Source organism: Peromyscus maniculatus, chromosome X (assembly GCF_049852395.1).
Source record: "Peromyscus maniculatus bairdii isolate BWxNUB_F1_BW_parent chromosome X, HU_Pman_BW_mat_3.1, whole genome shotgun sequence".
In the NCBI taxonomy this organism is placed as follows: domain Eukaryota; kingdom Metazoa; phylum Chordata; class Mammalia; order Rodentia; family Cricetidae; genus Peromyscus; species Peromyscus maniculatus.
In genome coordinates, this window is record NC_134875.1 from 105,073,930 (window position 1) to 105,099,752 (window position 25,823).

Here is a 25,823-nt window from a genome sequence, read left to right on the forward strand (position 1 = left end):
AAGTTACACAATATATCACCACAGGTTTGTCTGAGGATCAACCTGACTATTCCTGACTAAATACTATTAAATATAAATATACAGACAGATGTGCGCGCACACACACACACATACACACACACACTCACACACACTCGCCAAACTCCTATACTGGTAGGCAATGTAGATAGTGTTGTTGTGTATTGCCAAAGGAGTGCTGGAGTCTATGCATGGAAGTTCATCCAGAGCAGTGGATACCCCTTCAGGACCAAAATCTGACCATTCTGACCTACAGAAAGTACTTAGGAGAGACACTGGGGACCCGTCTCACCAAGGCTCGAGTATAGATTTCTGTTTGTGCCCAATGATGTGGTCTTTCCTTGTCTTCCTTTTGACTATATTTTTTTATTACTGTAGATAAATATGTACAATGTTTGTAACCCTTCCTAGTCTTCTGATGTTCAGTTATCACAGCCAGCACCTAATAGGGACCTGTTAGGAAAAGAAATCAGTGCTTACTGTGGTTAGCAGGAAACTTTCTCAAGTTGTTGGTTGCTGGGTTTGTTACTTAATCACAAAGCCAGTCTCCTCTCAGATGTTCAGATGCCAGGTTTTACTAACATCAATACCATCATCCTGCTGACCCATGGCTTTTATTCCAGGTGAACGTTGTATAAAGGAGCTGCCATTGTTACAGCTGGTTGTCTCCAGAGATGGTGACCCAATCACAGCTGTCCCTGGAGGGTCTAGGTGCTGTGGTGGGCCATGACCATCTTCCTTTAGCTTTCAGTGGAGCTTTTATTAAGGGATAGCCGTGAACAGTGTAAAACATGACTGATCTCTGATCTCATTCTTATCCTACTGTTTTGAGCTCTGAACCCATGTGTCCCACCACTGACCTGCTCCTTTTTTTTGGTTAAGTTATCCTCCTATGGAAAGAGCAAAACCTACATCTTTACTATCCTCACAAGCACAGTATGTGTTGTCACATCCTACGAGTGTGGGCTATCATGTGTGTTTGTGTGTGTGTGTGTGTGTGTGTGTGTGTGTGCGCGCGCGCGCGTGTGTGCATGTGAATGTGTGTGTGATCATGCAGCAAACCTGTCATGGTGCTGTTTGGCGGCAAAGCACCAAGTACAATAAATAAATTAAAAAATAAATCCCAATGCCAGTAATGAATCCATCCTTTTGAGTTGTTAGCCAGCAGGGTCCCATAAAACACCCCACATACATTACAGGTTATTTCCATTGATCCTTGTTATTCTTTAGAACTTGATGGTTAGATCCTATTGCTGACGACATCATATACTTAAGTCATAGGACATGGAGAAAGCAGCTAGTGTCATCCTGGAAGCTTCATTCCTACTTCCTAGTGCCAAGAAGTTCTACAAATATTAAAGATTATTTAGTTTTACCAGTCATTTCTAAGTCATTTGAAATAAATAGTTTTTAAATAAATATCTCTATATAAATATCAGTATCCTTGAATATGTGTTGTTTGTTGTTTTTGCTCTTTTGGGGACCCGACACCCAGCTCCCAAATAAATCATATGTGGAGTCTTAATATTATGGATAAATACCCAGTCTTAGCTTGGCTTGTTTCTAGCCAACTTTCCTTAACTTAAATTATCTCATCTACCTTTTGCCTCTCTATTCCTGTATACCTTTCCTTTCCTTCTTACTCCATGGCTGGTTGTATGGCTGGGTGGCTGGCCCCTACTGTCTTCCTCTCTTCCCAGATTTCTCCTCCTATTTATTCTTTCTGCCAGCCAGCCCCACCTATCCTTTCTCCTGCCTTGCTATTGCCCATTCAGCTCTTTATTAGACTATGAGGTGGATTAGACAGGCATAGTAACATAGCTTCACAGAGTTAAAGAAATGTAACATAAACAAAAGTAGCATACCTAAAGATAATATTCTACATCAAATATATTCTTCATTGTTTATATTAGAATAAATTAGAAATAGATAAAATATTCAAATACGAAGAAACAAGTAATTAAAAGGAAGACTAATATTTCTATAAATGTATACAAATTTCATGGGATTTGCACTTATGACCTTCTTGGTATACACTCATTTAGATTATTCTTTTCTTACATTAGAAAGGGCTTCATAGACATAAAGTAGTAATAGAAAAATTTCTTACCATTCTAAGAATGTTTGAGAGCCCAAATGAAAATGATAAAAGAAAATAATTACAGTGATCAAACACCTTAAATGTTCTCACCAAGAACTCTGTATACAAAGTTTAATGATATTCATATTGTACAAATTTGATATTTTTTGGAGAAAGTTTTCACTCTAATTAAATCTGTTCATACTGCAATGGGCTATTACAAATAGAGAGCTCACATAGGAGAAAAGAAGGTAAGATACCCCTTAGTAAACTGTACAAGTTTTCAAAGGAGTTTTGGGTAAAAAACTTTTAGCCAAATTGTTTCAATTATCACATTTCTAAAATGATCAATAACAGCACATAATTATTGATTTCTGACAATAAGAGATTACACAATTAGTACTTAGCTCAGACATAGGACAAAAACAATATTAAATATTAACTATTAATCATAGTATTTGGCCTTAGAACATTTTCTGTATGGATGCAACTAATAATTAAAATGATCTAAGGGTTTTGAGTTGGACTATTTTTAGGTGGACTCATTTTCTCTTTTTATTCTTAATGGTTTTAACAGTTTTAGTATTATTATCTGGATCAAAAGGGCTTTGATTCTTACCAGTTTTATATGATGGAAATTGTTTAGAGTGCATAAGTCTGTAGATATTCTAACAACTAAGTGCATTGTTACCATGGCCTGAAGGCTGTATCACCATTCCACCAATCTCTTCATTTTGTTCAACAGGTTGAATGATTAGTTTTCAAACTTTCGTCTTATGATACTGTGTTTCTTTTGCCGTAATTTCTACTTGAACAGGCACTTTCCCTTGAGTTGGGGTTCCACAAGATCCATGTGTAGCATGAATTTTAGGTGGTCCTTAGTAAAGTTCAAACTTTTCTAGTTAATCTGAAAATATAATGCTTTAGAAGTTTTTATGGCTTCTGACTCTCATAAATTGAGTATTTTTATTAAATAATGTTTGGATTTCCTTGTGAATGAAAAGATTTTACTGCTGGCAACATGAAGGCACCAAGCAAAGATCTGAACATACTTAGTTTTTAAGCGCACAACAAACAGTGCTGTAGCCTTTTCTACTATAAACTGCCACACTTCCTAGTCCGTGGGAGGTAAGAGTTAGCAAATTTCATGAGTTTTCTGCTTCTTTTATCACTCTAGATAACCTTAGCCATCGATTTTAACAATTCTCAAGTTCAAAGCTTCTTCAGGAGAAATTTCTTACCTCGGGATAATATGTGTCTTTGAATAAGGTTCAGTAAATTTAGCAGAAAAATAGTAAAGCATTTATAATTTAACAGAATGTGGTTTTTTTTTTGTTTGTTTAGAAAGAACTTTGAAATTCTAATGGCCAGTAAAATAATTAGAATATTACTTTCTACTATTAAAATCATGGTGTAAAATAAGAAAGAACAGATGGCATTTGTCTTTCTGGTCCTGGGTATCCTCATTCAGTATATTTTCCAGTTCCATTAGCTTAACTATAAATTTCATGATTTCATTTACCTTTTCAGGTAAATAGAATTCCATCCATCGTGTATATGTACATTCTTATTATCCATTCAGCAGTTGAAGGACATTTCAGTTGTTTCCATTTCTGGCTATTGTGAATAGAACAGTAATGAACAGAGCTGAGCAAGCATGTTAAAACATTTGAAATTGTTCTTGTGTGTTTTACAGGAATTGTGATGCCTCCTAATGGACATTTAGATATCCCGGTGTTATTTATACCTGCCACTATGACATTATACAAAACAATGGTGATTGTTAAGATGAAGAGAGCAAACAAAGAAAATTGGACTATTGATAATTTTGATGAACTAAGTACAGAAACTAAGAGGTAACAATTATGATGTAGAAAGAAAATAGTTTGTTTTAATTGAACCTGATGTGCTAGGTTTCCTTTATGTGTGCTACATATTCAACATAAAGCTCAGTATTTTATATGATCTGAACTACTGTAACTCATATGTCCAGAAATATAAAATATGTTTGTTGAAGTTCATAGTAGTGGACAAGATATGTACAAAGGGAAAATAGTGACTGGTTGCTAAAACAAGAAATAATAACTTGAAGAAAACCTGCATCAGCAGCTTGTCTGAGCGAAATGAACTGGCACTCACCAAGTGATGAAGCACTGCTCTAACCACGGTGTATCATTTCTATAGCATTGCTAGAATGAAAGTGACTGAGGCTCTTTGCTTAGCTTAAAGTTAAGCATACTTCAGTAAGAGTACAAAATTTAAATTTTTCCGCTGCTCTTATAGTTGGCTAATCTAGAAACCCTAATTAAATTAGAAATCTTAGTTTATCATATATTCACATATTTCTTCTCCACATATTTTTACTGTGGCTCAATTATTTATCCATTCTATCAAGCATTTCACCATTTCTTAATTATAAACACACACACACACACACACACACACACACACACACACACACACACACGTAGTGTCCCAGTAAAAAATTACAGAGAAAAGAATCTTGTTTTAAAAGTTATTGAGAATTGTAGGATAGTTGTAGTTAGAAGCACAGAGCCCTTTTGAGTGTGGTGCCCTAGGAGACAGTTAAGTCATATGTACAACTACTCAGTATTTAATATTTTATTTTGCAAGAAAATTCCATCTTCAGAAATAATCAGCCAATTTTTCTAAACCTTTTCTCTAATAGTAGATGAGATGTATGCTCTAATTTTAACTGATATCACCTTAAAATTGAAGTTTTCATCCCTTTTTGAAGTCCTGCAATTAATAGCATTTTTGATTTTCTGATTTTTTTCTACATAATTAACCTGTCAGTCACAATTTAGTTACAACAATATATACAAATGTACTCTTGAAAGGTAGATAACTGAAGCTCCTGTATTTTAACTTACATCTCATGATGATTTACTTTGTAATAATTTTCTAAAACTTCCTTGTACATGTTTATAGCATCAACAGCTTAAGAAAATGTTTTCTGTACAGTTGTCTTCCTAAATATAATTGCAAAGGGTTTACTAAAATAACTTCAGATTAATAAAGAATATAGCCATTTATTTTGAGATTATAATATACTTTTATCACTCCAAACCCTCCTATGTACCCCACCTTGCTCTCTTTCATATTTATGGCCACTTTTTCATTAATTGCAGTTACATAGCTATGTATATGTATGTAATAATTATATATAAAGCATAAAAAAGCATATTTCAGTAACAGTATGAAATTTAAATGTGTGTATATATAATTATTACTTTCTACATTTATGTTGGCAATATTTCTATTTTGTGTTAAATCTCCATGTTTTAATTTCTAAATAGATATATGGGAGTAAACTGTGGGGAAATTCAAGCAATACACTGGATGTACCCTATCATTGGACTTCCACAGGCACTACCCCCTAAAAATCCTCCAAGTAAGTATATTTTACTCAGGAGAGAAAAAAAAAGCACAGACCACCAAGAGACCCTAACCATTTTGTAACCCCATCTCTTCTTTATTCAGATGCAACCCCTATTGGTGAGAATGCTGCAACATTTCCTTTCTCACTAGTAGGTCTGGTAAATTGTGTGTCATAAGAAATTCTGGTGGAGCTTTTCAAAGGCTTGAAAGTCCTCTCTCTCATTCTCCATAGCAATTATTGCAAAAGAAAAAATTAGACTTCTGGGTTGAAAATATAGTTCAGTGGTAGAGTGCTTTGCTTGCTTAGCACATGAAGGGTCTGGGTTTCATCTCAAGCAAGGAAAGAAAACAAATAATAAAGTGAAAAATGATTAGACTCTACTGAACTTAGATTACATCATCTCACTTTGAAAAGTGGTAAATTTTGCTTTTACCAGAGCACTTCCCTAAATATGCTAGCACTTGTTACAAAGAAAAATGAAGATTAAGTACGTCCTTCTTTTAACTAGAGAAAAAAGTCCACATGTATAGAAGTACCTTTGGCATTCACAGGTGAATGTAACCTGTAGTTTTGTTCTTAAGTTTATCATGACTTACATAAGTCATTTGAAATATACTAAATTATTTTCAAAATGTTTTAGAGACATGATAAAATGTCTTTTGTGTTAAGTATGTCTTTTCCATAGTGCTACATTGTTTAAAATGTATAATACACTATTAACTGACCAATGTCCTATAGTAAAACTAGATATTAAACTGTTGGCATTCTGATAATGCTGCTGCTTGGTTCTGCCTACTATATATAGTTTTGTTTTTTCATGATTAAACCTGCTAAACAGAAATACTTTTTAAAAGCCTGTGAGTACTTTCTCATTTACTTCCTACGAAGAAAATCAAATATACTCCACATAGTTTTTGTATGACTCAGGATCTTTTGGTAATTACTTGGCTTTTTAAAATTAATTATGAATTTTGTAACTAGTGTATATCAGATTAAGACAAGATACTAATAATGTATTCTGAAGTAAATTAGGTACTTGGTATTAAATTGTTGTACTACAAGTTTAAAATTATGATGGTAGTTAATTTTTATAGGAATCCTTTTGAGAAGCAAGTGAGTAAAATTTTATGCACATATATTGTGTTGTAGACAGTCTGCTTTACAGCTTTACATTCTTTTCTTGAGAACATACCAGAGATAACCCTACTGTTTTCTGTTCAACTATACCACTGTCAAAACCTGTTATTCCTTTTTTATGTAACATTCAGATTATTTGAAAACCCAGGAGAATTTTGTTGTTCCATTAGCTACCAATTTACTTTGTGACTTATCTACTTACTGTCTATAGGGGCAGATAATTAGAAAATATTTCCACCACCTGTTACATTATAACAGAATAAGAAATTAATCCATTGTGATGAATAGAGCATTACTTTCTGAAAGACTTGTTAGTGAAGGCCAGTGACATGACATCAATGGTAAATGGATCCCATTATCTTCAGACTTAATACCTTAAGGTTGAACTTAATTATAACCAGAAAAATTTGTACATTTTCCCAAACTATGTCACTCTGTTAGTTTAGCTCTGATTTTGTAGTTATTTTTATTTCATATACTATTTGTAATATATATATATATAATTTATAAATATATAACTATAAAATATAAAATTAACTTTGTAATACCAATACAATATAATGAATATCGTGTCAGAGAATATCAGTTAATTTGGTATGTCATAAGAGCCTATGACTGTTGAACTAAAAAAATACCATAATATTCTTCAAACATTTTAGAATACAGAATTCAGTTTTTCACTTATATTCAGTGTATAATCTGTGTGTAGTAGAAGTATGACAGTACATTTGTGGAAAATATTTGACAGATACTATTTTTTTTTTTTTTTTTTTTGGTTTTTCGAGACAGGGTTTCTCTGTGTAGCTTTGCGCCTTTCCTGGAGCTCACTTGGTAGCCCAGGCTGGCCTCGAACTCACAGAGATCCGCCTGGCTCTGCCTCCCGAGTGCTGGGATTAAAGGCGTGCGCCACCACCGCCCGGCCAACAGATACTATTTTTATGTATTTTTAATGTTGATATTTATATATAATAACATAATATATATATATATATTACATGAGTATATGTGCCATATGCAGTACCAACTTAAATTATGTTCAGTGAAGTTTTATTTTCATAAGTTTGTTTTATCTCAATAATAATAATGTTACCTAACAGTTGAATTAACTAAAAAAATTTCTCCTACAGTTGTCATAAAGTGTCAGGCCAACAAACGGATAGAAGAGAAAGTGGAAGTGACAATGATTGGTAGTTTTTTTGGCCCACGTCCATCACATGACTTGATAGAATTTGTAGTGTATCCAAAAAGAAATTCATTGAACAGTATTTATGAAGATGTTGATGGTAAGAGAATTATAATCATGGCTATAGTAATTAACTATAGTAAAATAAAATTCATTTACTTTAAAATTTAAGTTGCTGATTGCTTCATAATTAAGATCTATTTACTTTTCATTTCCCATATAACATTTAAGTACTCAAGAACGCTTTTAAATTTGTTGTTTTTACATCGCAGTTAGCTCAGTAGTAATAGTAGTTATGGTTACTACATTGATTTATATGACATGAATGGTAAATCTCTCAACTTCAGTAAGTTCCTCTTGAACTCAACTTCTACATCTTTCTCTGTTTTCCTGGTTTTGTGTATGTGTCATTTTGAGCATATAACCCAGGGTTTCATACATGTTATGCAAATACCCTGCCACTGAGCTAAACATTGAGTCCCTTCTAAATTCAACAATTGTTGCTAAAGCCATATTGCATTTATAAAAAAAAAATTGAATGAGTGTTTCTTACTTTAAGAAATAGAGGGAGCTAGAGAGATGTCTCAGTAGTTAAGAGAACTGGCTGCTCTTCCAGAGGTGCTGAGTTCAATTCCCAGCAGCCCCATGGTGGCTTACAACCATTAATGGGATCTGATATACTCTACTAGCATTCAGGTATACATACAATCAGAGCATTGATATAAATAAATAAATCTTTGCCGCGTGTGCCTTCAAACCCAGCGCTCAGAAGGCAGAGCCAGGCAGATCTCTGTGAGTTCAAGGCCAGCCTGGTCTACAGAGTGAAATCCAGGACAGGCACCAAAACTACACAAAGAAACCCTATCTCGAAAAACCAAAAGGAAAAAAAAAAAAAGAAAATTGACACAAATCAAATGTACTACTTAAATCATTTTCTAAATGGCAAATTTTACTTCACAAATTTCATTTGTATTTTATATTTTCTATACAAATTAAAATAATTGGATATATGTTATGAATAGAGCATTCTAGATTTCAAAATCCAAACTCTGAAGCCAAAATGATTCCACACCTGACCTTGTATAACAAGTTGTAATCACAGCAAAATACATAATCAACAGGGACAAAATTAATTAAAAATTAAATCTGCATATATTTATCAGATATCACCCATGTAAAAAAGTATTTCTTTTTCATAATTAGTGTTGACTATCAATTTTTGTTTAGTTTTTCTTATTCCATAAGCCTAAATTGTAAAGAATTAAAGATATTGAGAATTCTACTCTATATTTTAATATTTATTCATGTATTTCATTTTCTCAAAATAACTCATAGTATTATATCTCTGGTTTTATAGTAAACATTATGAAAATAAAGCTAGATAAAATTTCCATTTTCTCTTCTAAAAACCTGTTTAGATAAATTAATGTTCAGTTTATGTGTAATGAGCTAAACTGATACATGCTTTTGTTTTCAATTTAATTTTTCTAGTACCTCCTAGAAGACGTGAATTTGAGTATGAAATAGAATTTGAATCCGATGATTTGAAGACTAACCTGAGCTCTTCTGTAACTTTATATTTGTACAGAAAACATTTTAATGTAAAACATGAATTAATTTCATTGATTTTCAATCTGATATTTACACCAAGAAAACCAGTCCGGTATATAATTCATTCTTTTTTAAATATAGTATTATTATGGTTTTTATTTCAATATGTTATTTTTTTCTATCTCTCAATATTTGGATTATATTATTTCTTTAATACTATGCAAAAACATTTGGAGCTATATCATTTTTAGCTAGTAAGCTCTGAAAAGGATTCTAATGGGAAAAAATGTATAGTTTATTGGACCCATTGCCAGAATGTACCTATAACTTACTAAGTACACTAATACTTTTTGTTGGTTACAGAAAACTTGTAGTAAGTTTTGCAACAACTACTGTATTTTGGGAGCTAATTACAGAGTAGATAAGAAAACCCACAAAATCATTATCTCAAATGACAATGATACTGTAAATTATTAACTACAAAATTATTCCTAAAATAGAAATAATAGTCTAGATTTTAAAAATAAAATATTCCCCTTTTTTGCTGAGCTCAAGAGTTACTTTGAGTTTTACTTTAGATATTAAATTAATGTATTTAATCTCTTTCCTTATCTTCCCGTTGTATTTTTTAATCTTTTTTTTAATGTGTATGTGTTTGTGTGTGTGTGTGTGTTCAAGGGCTCATATCACATTGAAAGTTGAGTGCATAACAGATGGAATCTGGAAATTTCCTATAACGTTGATTGCTACTGAGCCTGAAGTGGAGGATGTAATTAATATCCAAGGAATTGGTTTATTCAAGACATCTGTCACAGAATTTAGACTGACAAGTCAGACAAGGTATTTATTATATATCAAGAAGATTTAGGTAACTGATTTTATGAATATAATTAATTCAGAAATGTATAATGAAATTTTAAGACAGACAATAGATGATTTCTCTAGTCTTTGTAAATGATTTTTTGTATGATTCTTGTGAAATCAGAAAAAAATATCCCTTATAAATTTAATTATTTATGCTTTTTTGGTAACTTTTGGATGAAATATTCATGTATAACATATAAAACCAGCAAAATAGAAGAAGCCAAAGCTCTACAAGTATTTAATAGAGCCCATTGGTTTATGATAGTACTTACTCTTTTTGCTTCTCCTACTTCCAGTTTAGTGGTTCTTCTTTTATTGATCCCAGGGCTTTTCACAAACTTCACAAGTACTGTATTACTAATCTATAGCCAAGTCCAGTTCTATCAACTGATAGAAGTCATGAATTTACTAGATATAATCGTAGATTTATCTTTTATTTAATTTCTGCTTCCCTTATATATCTTTCAGCCACTCTGTTTATACTGAAAATACATAAATTTCAAAGAAGTTTTAAAGAACTATTTATGAGGATGGTAGGCTATTATGTTTAGCCTTAATTTCCACCCCCTCCATTTTCTTGCTTGTAGTTCTTCCTAAAGTTATTAGCCACTTCTGTCTCCTTTATCTTTGCACAAAGTATATTCTGTAGCAGTTCAAGAATAGCCCCACTGATGAAACATTCTCATAGATTTGCTTAATATGAGATTATCTTTCTTTTTCCTTCATTAACAAAGGGTAAATTTGCTGAGCATAGAATTCATGGTTCAGAGTTCTTTTTCTTTTAACATGTTAGTCTAACTTCAGTGGCTTCTGAGAAAGAGATTGATATTTGATTTGTTCCCCTAATAGTAATATTTCATTTTTCTCTAGTCTCTTTCAAGATGTTTTATTCCACTTTAGCTTCCAGAAAATTGATTGTTATGTTTTGTGCCACGTAATGTCTGTTATATATATATGCTATCACTGTTAAACAAAATTCCACAAGGAAAGCCACTCAGAATCTCTCATTGTCAGGCATATAGAGGATTTTTACTAAATATACTCTGTAAGAAAAAAACATTCCTAAGTATTTTTGTTTCATTAATAATCAAAAGTTAATCAGCTATATCCAGGGTGATTACTAAATATGATTTTACCTTGAAGAACCATGGGAGGCACAGAAGAAAGTGGATGTACTTATTAAATTTCTAAAGAATACTAGATTATATAATTATTTGCTATTTTTACCCAGGGATTTCATAAAATCCTTTAAACTGCTATGATATTTACTGTATAAATGAATACAGGATTCAAAAACACTTTCACCTAACCCTTACTTTTTTGCCCCCTAGAACAATGCTAATATAATCATTTTAAACTCTGTTTGCTTATTTGGAGATGGGGTCTTACTATGTAGTCCTAGCTGGCCTAGAATTTGCTATGTGATGACTATGTAGGCCTTGAACTTCAGTCATCTGTATCCCTAGACTCTTGATTGCTGGAATTACAGATATTCAGTATTATGCTGAACCCCTTTTTTGTTTTAAAGTTACTATCCAAAGTAATGGGATTCATTATGGCATTTTCATGTATCTGTGTCACTCTACCTTGTTTACACCTTCCTTCTCCAACACTTCAAAAAAAAAAAACATTAGAAGACCAGTGCTATGATTTTAAAAACCATGTAGTGATGTGTATGCTTATTTATTGCATGAAACTATTACAGGAATATATTTAGAATCTCACTCATTATGAACTATATACAGTAAAGCATAGTTACAACCATGATTACTGCTATTCCAGTAACATAAATATTCCTTTTTGATCAGGTTTAATATAGTTTCTCTGCCATCAGGACTAAAAAGTGGCGTTGTATTTCTCTAGTAGATAGTTTGTGTTAAGAGTATACTTGTTTACTGAGAAAGCTGTATCATGGGACAGTATTCTTTCATATTCCTCTGTGATTAAATGACCTATGTAGCACATGGGATTTCTTCATCACCTTTTGCAACAGAGGTGTTTTAAATGATTTACATCACAAGTTCCATGTGTGAGTACTGTAGAGATGAAAGATAGGTTCCTTCTTAACATGAGAATGAGAACTAATTTTCAAATTCTAGGAACTTCAACTATCTTTATTTTAGTTGTTGGAAAATAAATAATTCACAGAGTTCCTAGAAATCAGGTTATTGTATTCTGTCCTTTAATTTTTTGCATTTATTTATTTTGTATAGGTATGTGTGCTTGTGTGTGTGCATACTTGTGTGTCACAGAATGTATGTGGCTCTCAGAAGATAACCTGCTTGTCTCTCTGTTTCTGTCAAGTGAGTTCAAAAGATTGAACTCAGGCTTTTAGGCTTGGTGGCAAGCACACTTAGCCACTGAGACACTTTGTCAGCCCTATACTGTATTCTTAATTAACCACTTAATGATAGCTTTTGCCCTTATTCTAATGGAAAAATATGAGCTAAATCATTTGAATGGAAAATAACCCGAGTTCCTTCATTAGCTCACTTATGATTGCTGTTGACAGTTGTAATTAAATAATACAATTATCAGTTAAAAGACAATCAAGATAAACCTCAAAATTTTGTATGACACAAAAGAAAATTCTAGATGAATATCTTATCATGATTATTTTATTTTCATTAGCCTACATTGTCTGAGTTTAATTAGAACTCTCTTCACTTAATTAATTGGAGATGGAACCACGAACAGTGTTTACTGTCACAAAGAGAGAGCAAGATCATATCCTCTACTGAATATCCAGTCTAAATCAAGTACATTATTATTTCTTCTCACATTGTTTTGAGAAAGATCCTAATTTTAATCAACTCTAACTATACTATTTTAAATTTTTTCAGATATGTATACTTTAACCTACTTTCCTATGACAAAAGGTCAAGATTTCATGGATAGTTTATATTCTCAGAGAAAGAAATTAGTTCAATTCTCACTGCCTTGTTTCCCTTTAAAGAGTAACATTTTTACTTTCAGTGGGCCTTTTGAGAAGAATGAGGCAGTTACAAAGGCAATTTGCTCAAGTTGCCATTCAATTTATTCCTATTGGTATCTTAATCTTTAGAATGTCTTTGAAGTTCCTTTCTCCTACTTTTATGGCTACTACCATGTAATACAGGGCATATGATTCCATCTCTATCACAATTGTGGACTCTTAATAGTGGGAAAAGAAAAAAGGTGGCAGTCTGGTTTTTGAAAGAAACCAAAAGGGAAAATTTTCTGCTTAATTATAGTCAAATACTTCTGACTAGATTTTTAGTTAATACTACTGACATTATTTTAGACATTTTGTTCAAAATTAGAATATGTTTGCATCTCTCATTAATGTGTAATTTTGCATTAAGATTAAGAGAACTGTTTTGCAAAAGAGTAATATGAAATAGATTTACTTCAGTGAATTTCAGTAAGCATTTTCCTAGGGATGAATGTGTTTATCAGAAGTTCCAGTACATCAAATTGTATTTGACAAATTCATTCAAACTGTGAAAAAGAAATGAGCTCTTGAACTCCTTTATATTGAATGAACTATATAGAATCACTAAGAAATCCAAAATCCCATGAGAGTATTTTCTAAACTGGAGGTCTGTTTGAGGTCATCCTGAAAAAAGTACATAGAGAATGTATAGCGAGCCTGGGATACATAGTGAGACACACTACAAAATGGTCATGTGTAAAGAAAGTCTGATGAAATATTTTTTAAGCATTTCTATCAAAGACTTCTTACTGATAGAGACAAATTGCTTTCAAATGCTCCAGATGTGGAGCAAAACATATTTTTTAAAATATCTGAAAAGATCAATACGTTTAGTATCAGTTTCCCCTTTTGAAAATCTTATAGATCTCCTCTCTGCGTGTCATTTTTCTAGAGTCATTATTTATGTGAGAAGCTATTTCAATTATCTGAGTACAGTTATTTTTACCAAGGAGAATGGCTTCTGCATTCTTGTAACAAATATATGAGAATGGCTAATCTCCTAAAATACAGTTTCTAATATGTTGAATGGTATTATTATGAGTGAAAATAATTTATTTCCAATCAATACTAGCACTGTGTCAAATATATGACAATATGCACCCACTTAAGTGATTATTCTTGATCACTACATTCTCTTCAGTCCCTAGTATTTCCTAAAACCACAATACCAACAATAATAAATATGTACAACATGCCTACCACATATTTAGAATGTGCAAAATTATTTAATTTTAATGACACTACAAAACTTTTATCACTGTATCTAATTTACCTAAATACACATGCACCTACACACACACACACACACACACACACACACACACACACACACACATACACACATTATATTCAGAAATTTAAATTGAATTTTCTATTACCAGATTTGGCAGTGCTTGGTAATTAAGGTGCTTCTTCCTGCCTACTACTTTCTGATCACATCCCAACAGGGAAACACTTTTTCATGTCCTTACTTCTGTTTGATGTCCTACAAACCTCCAATCTGGACAATTCTAAATTGTAGTAGCATAACAAACATGGTACATATTTCAGGTATATTTCAAATACGAAATCTCTGAGAAAACTACTAAACACTTCTGTTCTTTTTGAGACAAAACCAGCATTAGCATTGTTGAAAGTAGCCAAAATAAGTATCACTAAGGAGTGATGTATACAAGAACAGGGTTTTGTTTTTCACTGATAAGAGTTTAAACCTAGAGCCTCACACATACTAGTCTAGTACTCTATTACTGAATTATATCTCTAAATCCTTTTGTAATATATTTTGAGATAGTTTTGCTAAGTTATGTAATCAGGCTTTGATCTTGTAAATCCTTTTGCATCAACCTCCCTAATATTTAAGATTACAGGACACATACAAAAAAAATCTCGTAAGCATTGACACAGAGATCCTGCATATTCATCTTGTTTCATCAGTTGTGCCTTCTCTGTAAGTGCTTGAACAAAGGAATAAGTCAGTAAAGTACTTACCAGCCTCCCAGAAGTCACACAGCGTGAAAATGGGATGGTTGGGACTAGGTAGCAATAATCCTATTGTGGGCATATTTAAGACTCTACAAGTTTAAAAGGGTCACATAATTAAGACATTTCCAACAGAGAGCAAGAAAATGAGATTTGGTTGCCGAGTGGTAGTGGTGCACACCTGTAATCACAACACTCAAGAGGCAGAGGCAGTGGATCTCTGTGAGGTTGAGTCCAGCCTGGTCTACACAGCTAGTTTCAAACAGCTAGGATTGTTACACAGAGAAACCCTGTCTCAAAAAACCAAAAAAGAAAAAGAAAATGAGAGTTGGACAAAATCCAATGGCAGTAATATCCCTTGAGAGGAATTTGAAAACACATACATGTTGCTTTGGTACTGTAGTCAGGGACTCCTCACTATTGTCACTCACTATATGTCATTTTCCTGCTCCCCTAAATCCAAGTATTGAAGTTCATGTCAGCACATTGTTTTTCCCTTACTCTTTGCTGTTATAATACATTGTAGGCTGGGAGAGGTGGCACATACCTTTAATCCCAGCACTTAGGAGACAGAAGAAGGTGAATCTCTTAAATTCAAGCCTGATCTACAGAGTGAGTCTCAGGACTACACAGAAAAACCACATCTCAAAAAAGCAAAAACATAGATACATTCATAGAGGAACCAAAAGAATATTCATATATACATGATAGACAGACAGACAGATAGATTGTAGATAAATAATAAAAATACATTTTGGTAACTCCACATTAGTACTTAGTCTGTTGTTATTTCGTGTAGCTTGCATGCTTCCTGATGACTCCAGTAGCTACTCTCATCAAGTATCCAGTGCCATCACTGTTAAACACTGTGCATATTTTTCTCAATCCAGACATTAATTTTTGCTTCTTATCTCCCTGTGACCATCTCCAACCACTGTCCTAAAATCAACTTGAAAGGATCACATTTTCTTGGATTTGCTTCTCTGTTGCTGGCCATTTCTTTACTGCCTCCCTCTCGTACTTACTCTTTAAATGTTGTTTCCCAGAACCTGATTGTTTTTACTTCTGTCCACCTTCCTTTTCTAGGTATTTTCACATTTTTGCTGAATTTATAATCTGTACTTTGAAGAACCCAAATATATTTCAATTCCTGAACTTTTCCCTAAACATCAAACATACATATTAATTTTCTGTTTTATAAATAGCTCAACAGAATATTAATAATTAACATAAAGTTTAAAAAAAAATTTCTCCCCAAAGGGAGTCTTTTTACAGACTTCTCATTTAAGTGAATGTTAATTCTAATTTTACACATCCCTCAGAGAATGTTGCAACAAATTTGTATTCCCCAGTTTCTGACTCGTATCATTTATGATCTACTGGAAAACTTGGCCATCCAATCTATAAATATAAGCAAAACCAAGTTGTTGTTGTTGGGTTTTTTTTTACCATTGCTACTAGTGCCACCTTGGTTTAAATCACTGATAGTTTTGCCTTGTTCAATTTTTGATGTAGGGTGGGTGAAGATTTTTTTCCCATTCTGTAGGCTGTCCCTTTGTCTTGTTTACTGTGTCCTTTGCTCTACAAAAGCTTCTCAGTTTCAAGAGGTCCCATTGATTGATTGTTTCTCTCAGTGTCTGTGCTACTGGTGTTATATTTAGGAAGTGATCTCCTATGCCAATGCATTCAAGACTGTTTCCTACTTTCTCTTCTAGCAGGTTCAGAGTAACTGGATTTATGTTGAGGTCTTTGATCCACTTGGACTTAAGTTTTATGCATGGTGACAGATAGAGATCTATTCATTTCTTAAAAGAAGCTGGTAACCAAGCATGGTAATATAGAACTGTAACCACAGCTTCTTAACTGGTTTCTCTGTTCCTCACAAAGAGAATTCTTCCATATATTTTTTTCTTAATGGATGTCTGTCTGGACAAGGGAGATTTATAGATTCCTGTGAATATCTGTCTGTCAGCTTCCTGTTGTAATCCTTCTAGGTATTCCATGTTATTCAGCTCATTTATTGAATTACCCATCATTTCCTAGCACTAGTTGTAAAATATTTTAAAACCACAATGATAATGATGACTGAAGTAATATTGGTAGTCTTTTCAAACCACTGTCCATGGGTTAGTCATTGGTACAATGACTTGACTCTGTTTATTAATTTAATAAATGACAAAACTGGGGTACAAAAAGATTAAGTAAACTTCTTGAAATGCTACATAGAGCTATGATTCAAATCCAGGCCACTCATATCTACAGAACCTATTCTCCAATCTTCCACCATGATGCTCAGTATGTGTTTGTTGAATGGACAATCTAAATTGTCCCGTGTCTTTTTCCATGTTGCACTATTGTACCCGTTTTCAGAAGCCATTTTTGATCTTTTACATGCATCTATATTAATTTATTTTAAAATTTAAATTGTAAACTTAAAACTTGTTTGCAGAGTACCTCTAGCCTATTTTATTAAACTAAGAAATTCTTTAACTAACATTCTTTTTCTCAGTTTTAGTCTATCATAGCATGAAATCGTAGCTTGAAACATAAATGTCCCTCTACTTCATACTTTAATAATCTTATCTTCATACCTATAAATATTTAGTGAGACTCAAGTAAGTTCATAGTACTTAGCAAGTAGAAAACTCTGGTAAGTAAGTAAATAGTATAATGGAACAGAAGTAGAGACAAAAGGTTTTACATAGCTTTAGTGGTCAATTGCTTTACATATGAGTTTATTTACAAATGACTAAGTTTTCATCCAGGGCACTGAATTTGACCAATTTTTATTGGGACAAGATTTATCTTAGTACACTATGAATATAGGATATAAATGAAAAAAACTTATTTTGCCACCCTGAGAAAAGAATGTTAGTGTTCTAGCCGGGCGGTAGTGGCGCACACCTTTAATCCCATCACTTCGGAGGCAGAGGTGGGCGGATCTTTGTGAGTTTGAGGCCAGCCTGGTCTACAGAGCGAGATCCAGGAAAGGCGCAAAGCCACACAGGGAAACCCTGTCAAAAAAAAAATGATAGTGTTCTAGTTAATTTTTGTCAACTTGACACAAACTATAGAGACACCTAAGAAGAGGGAACATCAGCTGAGAATCAGATTGGCCTGTAAGCTTGTCTGTTAGGCATTACCTTGACTGATGATTAATGTGAGTGGGCTAAGCGCGCTATGGGTGGCCCCATCACTGGGAAAATGGTCCTGGGTTCCATAAGCAAGCTAAGTATGTAGAAACAACCCAGTTCATAGTGTTTCTCTGGTTCCTACCTCGGCTTCTGATTGAGATCTTGCCCTTACTTGCCTCAATGATAGACAATGACTGCAAAGTGTAGGCCAGATAAACCTTTCCTTCCTAAGTTATTTTGATTATGATGTTTTACCACAGTAACAGAAAGAAAACTAGGGCAGACACTATTTGGTAATTTTCAAAATGCCACCTCACACATTTTTGTAAGCATTCAGTATTCATTTTGAACTATGGGTCTGTTGGAGCAGAATTTATGATTTAGCCATAAATTTCTCACAGAGTCAATAAGGTAATGACCAATTTGATGGATTTCATTCCTCTTTTCTAGGTATTATGAGCCATTTACAGCCTATTTTCTGCCAGGTGGTGATCGAGATTTTTTTGTAAAACCTCATACTGGAGAACTCCCTCCATTTTACACAAAAGGAATTCCCATTGTTGTAGGATTTAAGCCCAGAATGTACAGTAAGAAATATCAAGCAACACTTGTAGTAAAGGTAAGTTTTAAAAAACACAGCTTTTAAATTTCAAAACCAAATAATAAATTTAGGTATGGAATATAATGAAATAATTTGTTAATAGTAGGAGAAATTAAGGAATTACTTACATTTCATGTTAAGAAATAAATGTATAGATGATTTGTATAGTCACATAACACTTTCTTTTAAAAAGTGCTTACTCAAGGACTTTATATTATTTGAAACATACCTTTTGCAAACATTGGTTACAGTATATTGTCAAAATGTTGATGTAAAATAGAAAGTAAATTTTTTAATTAAAATATGCATTGTAAATTAGGTCATATCTGTGGAAGACCTTTAAAGTGATTGCTTTGCTAAGAGTTAAGGTAAATACAGTTTTGAAAATTTATCCAGTAAGAGAAGTGTCTTTATAGAGTTTCATACATACTTTATAGTGAGAAATTTGGGGCTAAGGACAACTTTCAAATTCTTTGAAAAAGATAACTATTACCACAGTTTACTTTCTGTAGCATAGACATAAAGCGCATGTCATCATGTAATCCTACAACTCCTACTGCCAAAGAAATCCCTAAACTTTTAAACCAAACAATTAATTGCTGTTATTAACAGAAGAAAATGTCATTGTTTTAATGAATATTGAAAACAAAAAATTAGTTATTGTTTAGGAGAATTATTTTTTTCATTGTTCTAAGATTTTAGAGAACCCAGGACATCAGATATGAATCCTCTTTTGCCTTGCTGCATATTCCTCATTGCCTCCACTATTATTTGAAATATTGATAAAGGCTTATGGAAGATAAATTCACATTGAAGCCTGTTTTAAAAAATATTACTTCTTGCCAGAATTTCTGTGATGTACTTGTAATCTCAGCATTAAGGAGGTAATGGCTAGAGGATTCTGATTTAGATGTCAGTCTGGGTTGCAGTGTGAGAATCAAGTAAAAAAAAATATTAGTTTGTTGATTTAATTTTTGTTATGTAAAATTGCAAATATGTACATAAATAGAATACATAATTTCATATATTCATTGTCTTGTTTGTAGATATATAAACATATGGTAAACCCTGCTTCAAATAACCATTTAATATTGAAATTTATAGATAAATCCTAAATCTCTTATTTTTTCAATTTTGAGAAGTATATGTAGACTTAATGGAAATTATAAATATAGCACATAGAGTTCTATGAAGACTTTATTTTCCTCCAATGCTGATTTCCTAAAAATGTATAATAAGATATCTAAACATGAAAAATAATATTAGAGTCCTTATACTACTTTTGGTATTTCTAATGTGTTTTTACATATATTCATTTGTGGGAGGGGGCCTGCACATGCTGTGACATGTGTTTGTGTGTGTGTGTATGTGTATGTGTGTAGTTCAGAGGACAACTTGTGGATGTTAGCACTTTTCTACAATTGTGTGGGTCCTAGGGATGAAACTCTCTGTATAAATATAATATTACACTCTACAAATTTTTAAAATTGATATGTCAAGCAGAATTACCCTGGAGATTCATAAGAGTCATTGCATATACCAAATCACTGATCTTAAAAATCAGTTTATACACACTGCCTCCAAATCCCAGTTAATTTCAACAACATCCATACTTACTCTCATGTTGCAGTTCTAAAAATCAAGTCATTATCTAAATTAAAATTATTTACACTATTGCTATTTTTAAATACTTAAGTATTAAATCACTAATTACAATATCATCTTCTTTCTAATTTACTGAGAAAAAGGAATAATTTATAAGGGTAGTTTTAATTAATCTTGCCTAGACAAACCTCACAAATTGTGTTCTCATGCCTTATAATTTTTCATTCAACTAAGTCATCCTTAGAATGATGAAAACCTGTTGTTTTCCAATTAGGAAACAAGACAAGTAGCATTAGCTTTGATAGAGGGAAGTTAAGTTGTTTAATTTATCTTGTCAAAAGGAGTTCTGCTCCAGAGAAGTAAAAAATCTAATCACTTTTCCCAAGTGACTATGAAAAAAATCTTGGTGAATACTAGGGCTGGCAGGTGGCTCAGTTGGTAAAGTATATGTTGTGCAAGCATAAAGACCTGAGTTCCAATCTCCATGTTGCTCAGAATTTAGGCACAGTGGCACACACATGTAGCTTCACTATGAAAAGGAGGAGACAGGCAGATCACTGGACTTCCTTGGCCAGCCAGCCTAGTCTAATCAATGGGCTCCAGATTCATTGAGCAATGCTGTCTTAAAAAATAAGGTGGAGCAGGGGCAATCAAAGATGATACCTGATGCCAACCTCTGACTTCCACATACATGTACACACAAGCACAGGTACCTGCACACATGTGTACACACCTACACACATACTACACAATCTCAAAAAAACTTAATTATAGAACATGAAATATATGATGTTTTATGGTCATACTTGCATAAAAATAATGTGTATTGGCCAGGCGGTGGTGGCACAAACCTTTAGTCCCAGCACTCGGGAGGCAGAGCCAGGCAGATCTCTGTGAGTTCAAGGCCAGCCTGGGCTACCAAGTGAGTTCCAGGAAAGGCGCAAAGCTACACAGAGAAACCCTGTCTCGAAAAACCAATAATAATAATAATAATAATAATAATAATATGTATGTTAATATAGCTTACAATGCAAAATAGATATCATATTATAACTATATGTTCCTGTTATAACAAGAGACACAAACAAATATAAGTATGTATTTTATATTACTTCTAAAGAAATCTCATTGGCATAAAACAATTGGAAAGGGCATTCTAAATATGTATTTTCTTTTGTATTTCATTGGAAGCAGATCCTTCAAAAGAATTCAAATTTAAGTGGCCTATTTGTTACATGTGATACCAGGAAATAAATACAGGGAAGGCTGTATGTAAAATACAGAAGGAAAGGAGACTAATAAAATCATCTACCACAGTGTGAAACTGAAAATTAATCCCATGAGGGATCTCTGGGAAATAGTGTAGAATTCACACCTTGATAAATTCATACCCAAGGTGGGCAGGAACATAGGGGTTTTATATAGTACTTTACACCATTGCAGTTATTGACTGAGGAATGAACTCAGAGATGGTTAAGGATCCAAAACCAGCTGAAACACCTACTGGAGTTTCTGAGGAGGAAAAGTCAAGGACTTGCAAACACTAGCTATTGGAAATTGCATCAGACATTCACGCAAATGAAAACACCAGATAAATGTGTGTAGCCATAGACGATATGTGTTAATGGATAACTATCATTTTTTAATCTTAGAAATTGCTCATAACAACATCTGTCATTCATCCAGGCAGTCATTGCCTTCAGTTTCTTTTCAAAACAGTGACACCTTTAAAATATGAGAATTTTATCTGTTGATAATTTTTTTTGTTTTGTTTCCTAGTAAATAGGCCAGCGAACTACTATGATTGGTTGTTTTTTATAATATCAATACTCATTCAATAAGGCATTAATGATATGGAGCTATTAATTTATTCCTGACTGGTGACATGGTTCAGTGGTAAATGTGCTTATTTCCAATACTGCTTGAAGACCTGAGTTCCCTGGAACCCACATGGCATTTAGGAGAGAGCTAATTCTCACAAGTTGTCCTGAGATTTCCACACAGCAGTGTATGAGTACACACAAGCAAGCATGTATGCAGCACACTCATACACACACACACACACACACACACACACACACACACACACACACACACACACTAAACAAATCAATAGTAAATGTAATACTTGATTCTTTTAGTATATTGAATTCTGTTTTTATTATATTTTAAAAGATTGGATGGAAGATACAGGTCAGATTATATCTATAAAATAGTTTTGAAGATATGTAATTGTTCATATTTATAGTTGGTTTGAAGAAGTTAAATCATAGGTATAACTGCAAAGCAAAGCAAAACAGAACAAAAAACTTGTTATTGTTATTTAGCTTATTTGGAGAAATGTCCTGAACAGGTTCCTTAAATGATACTGACTTAATCATTGTAAAGTTATTACAATCTTCAATAAAATGTATGAAATCTAATTGTGATTTTAACAATAATGTATTTTTATGTTATCAGTTCAAGTCTTGAATATAAATGATTGGTAATACTACAAGCACCAAGTACCTGCTACTTGTTCTCACTAGGTGCTAGGGGTGGGTATAGATCTCTTCATGTAGCTCACCTGCATGCTGGCATGAAGCTCAAGGATTAGCACTCAGTTCCAGGCAGATGCTGGTATTTTCATTTAGCACACTCCTTTGTATCCATGAGGTTATTTATTTGTACTGTAAAAAAAAAAAGTTTAGAATGGCATATGCACAACCTTCAAAATCTAGCTCTCTTTTTTGATTTCAAACATACCCATATGAAGTGCAATGATATTTAACTCATTGTATTTTGTTCCTAGGTTTATTTAACTTTTGAATCATTGACTCTGGATGTATAAATACTACAGATATCACATAAAAGAGCCATATGTGATTAAAATAAGGTCATGTTTGATGTGAAAGAAATATGTGCACCTACTCAGTGTTTATTTATAGATACTGCATTACACATCTAACCTGGTGTATTGTAATATCCAGTTGGCTTGGGGACTTACTTTAAAATAATTTTCTTAGCATGCATGGTCCAAGCCCAATGTAAGGCTAAAGCCTATATAAAAACAAATGTCTTCAGCAAATTCTGCAGAAGCAGTGGACTTAACCTAAGTATGGTAAGGTCTGAATATAAACATTGACAATTCTAGAATGCCTAATTCAGCATATGTTAGGAATTATGCCTATTTACAGAAAAAAAATAAGGGTTTTAAAATAAATTCCCCTATAAATTATATTACCTGGATTTAGATTATAAATGTTTTCAATGATCTAAAACCTCTCAGTATATTTTTAATGTTTTATACTTTCATAATCCAGAAATCATACTACTGTAATTTGCCAATTATTTCTGTGACCACAGTCATAAAGTCTTACTTTACCTAATTTATTTCTGCATTAGTATTTTTCGTTCTAGAGGGAACCTTCTTTTTTACCTTTCCCATACCTCATACAACAAATAGAAACTACTAATAATGATAAATGTTTCTCTAATCTTTCTATTTGTCTGGATATTTCTTACATTATCTTTCCATCTCTTAATTTTCAGACAGATGAAATATATTGTCTGTATGAAATAAATGGGCTACCTCCACCACCAAAATCACTGGTACATGTAAAACCCAAAATTGATGCTACTAACAAGACATATGGCAGCATTCCACCAATTCAACACAATTTTATTCATGAAAATGCTAAACTTCGACGCACAGGTGTATCTTCTACTATTAAAGGTCCTCCTTTAGTTAAGAAGTATAAATAAAAAAATTTAAACATTGCTTGGTCTCAAGTAGAATTGAATATTTTGTTTGTATCTCATTTTTGAGGGATAATCATACTTTCTTGGGCTTTGTTTTTTTTTTTAATTGCTGGCTTTTTATCTTCTTTTAATAAGATGTAGTTCATTTCTGACTTGTGTTTTTGTTTTAAAATGGATTTTTAGTATAAATGTTGGGATTTCTTTATTTTTAAAGTGCAAGACTGAACCATGTGTTTTGTTTGGTTTGGTTTTGGACTTTGATTTTTGAGACAGGGTTTCTTTGTGTTGCTTTGGCTGTCCTAGAACAAGTTCTGTAGACCAGGCTGACCTCCAGCTCACAGAGATCCACCTGCCTCTGCCTCCCAAATTAAAGGCATGCACCACCATGACCAGGCTTCTGAAACATAATTTTAATGACAGTATTTTAAGCAACAATGTTAGTATTAGAGGTCAATTCCTTACATTATTTAAAAACACTAGTGATAAATTTAGTGTGTAACCCTAAAAGACAATGTCTTGGTCAGTGGTCCAATAGCAGCCAAGGTCTGTGTCCATATCCGTGGCCCATGTTGCCCCTAAGGGCCAGGCAGACATCAGGGGTCTGGGTGGCCAACTAGGGCTATGTTAGTATCAAAGGGCCATACATACTGCTGCTGGGACGATGGTGTCATCTGGGTCTGAGCTGCTGCCAAGGGCCATGTATGTGCCCATAACCCTGCTGCAGCCATGGTCTGTGTTGATGTCTGTGGCTCCTGTTAACACCAAAGGCAGTGAGGTCAGGACTGCATATTCTTGGCCCCGCCCCTCACTGGCTACAGCACTTGGGAGAGCAAGAGCAGGACCTGCACCTCATCTGAAGGCATGAGAGTGGGAGAGCTAGCCCACTATCCGTCTGTCACACAGTGGGAAGGGGGAGATGTCCCCTTCCCCCCACCCCCACCCCCCACCCCCGCCTCTCTCCACCTACTGCAGGCAGGAAAGCAGATCCGAGGGTCATGAGGATGGGAGAGCTGACTCTGTTCCCCTTCCCTATCCCTCATTGCCTGTGGCAAGTGGGAGAGCTGGCTCCGAGGTCATGAGAATTGGAGAACTGCTCCTGCCCCTCACCAGCTGCAGCACTTGGGACAGCAGGCCCTGTACCTTGCCAGGCAGCACAGTAGAGCTGGCCATGTTGGCAGGGGTTCTGGTGAGCTGGCCCCACCCCACCCCTGTATGCCATGTGGTAGTATAGGTGAGGGAAAGATGCCCCCCACTCCACCCTTTGCTACCTGCATCAGGCAGGAGAGCTGGCCTTGGGGGCTTGACAGCAGGAGAGAGGAGCCTGCACCTGGCCTGGGCAAAACAGTAGAGCTGACCCTGGTAGTGTGGATGCAGGCCAGCAGGCCCCAAGGGTGTGAGAGCAGGAGAACTGGTCCTGCTCTTTGATGTCTGCTACATTGTGTGTGCTCTCCCAGGGCAGGGCTTGAGGTGGTGATGATGAGGAAAAGCTAGCAGTCTGACCAACCCATCTACCACCCAGGCCCAGAAACAGGGCCCACTCCAACATCCACCT

At 34.0% G+C, this 25,823-nt stretch overlaps 1 protein-coding gene across 4 annotated transcripts in view; it reads left to right on the forward strand.

Moving 5' to 3' along the window:
• Positions 1-24,289, forward strand: part of Cfap47 (cilia and flagella associated protein 47) — a 234,556-nt gene extending 210,267 nt beyond the window's left edge. For 3 of the 4 annotated variants that reach the window (XM_042269235.2, XM_042269236.2, XM_076562695.1), the window contains exons 59-65: positions 3,795-3,954; positions 5,419-5,513; positions 7,766-7,921; positions 9,313-9,484; positions 10,051-10,212; positions 18,775-18,943; positions 24,062-24,289. In XM_042269235.2, the coding sequence (XP_042125169.2) occupies positions 3,795-3,954; positions 5,419-5,513; positions 7,766-7,921; positions 9,313-9,484; positions 10,051-10,212; positions 18,775-18,943; positions 24,062-24,274 (1,127 nt within the window). In that variant the 3' untranslated portion in view covers positions 24,275-24,289. Of the gene's footprint in view, positions 1-3,794; positions 3,955-5,418; positions 5,514-7,765; positions 7,922-9,312; positions 9,485-10,050; positions 10,213-18,774; positions 18,944-24,061 lie in introns of those variants that run through there. The other variant, XM_076562696.1, reaches the window with a different exon arrangement.
• Positions 24,290-25,823: the final 1,534 nt, after the last annotated feature.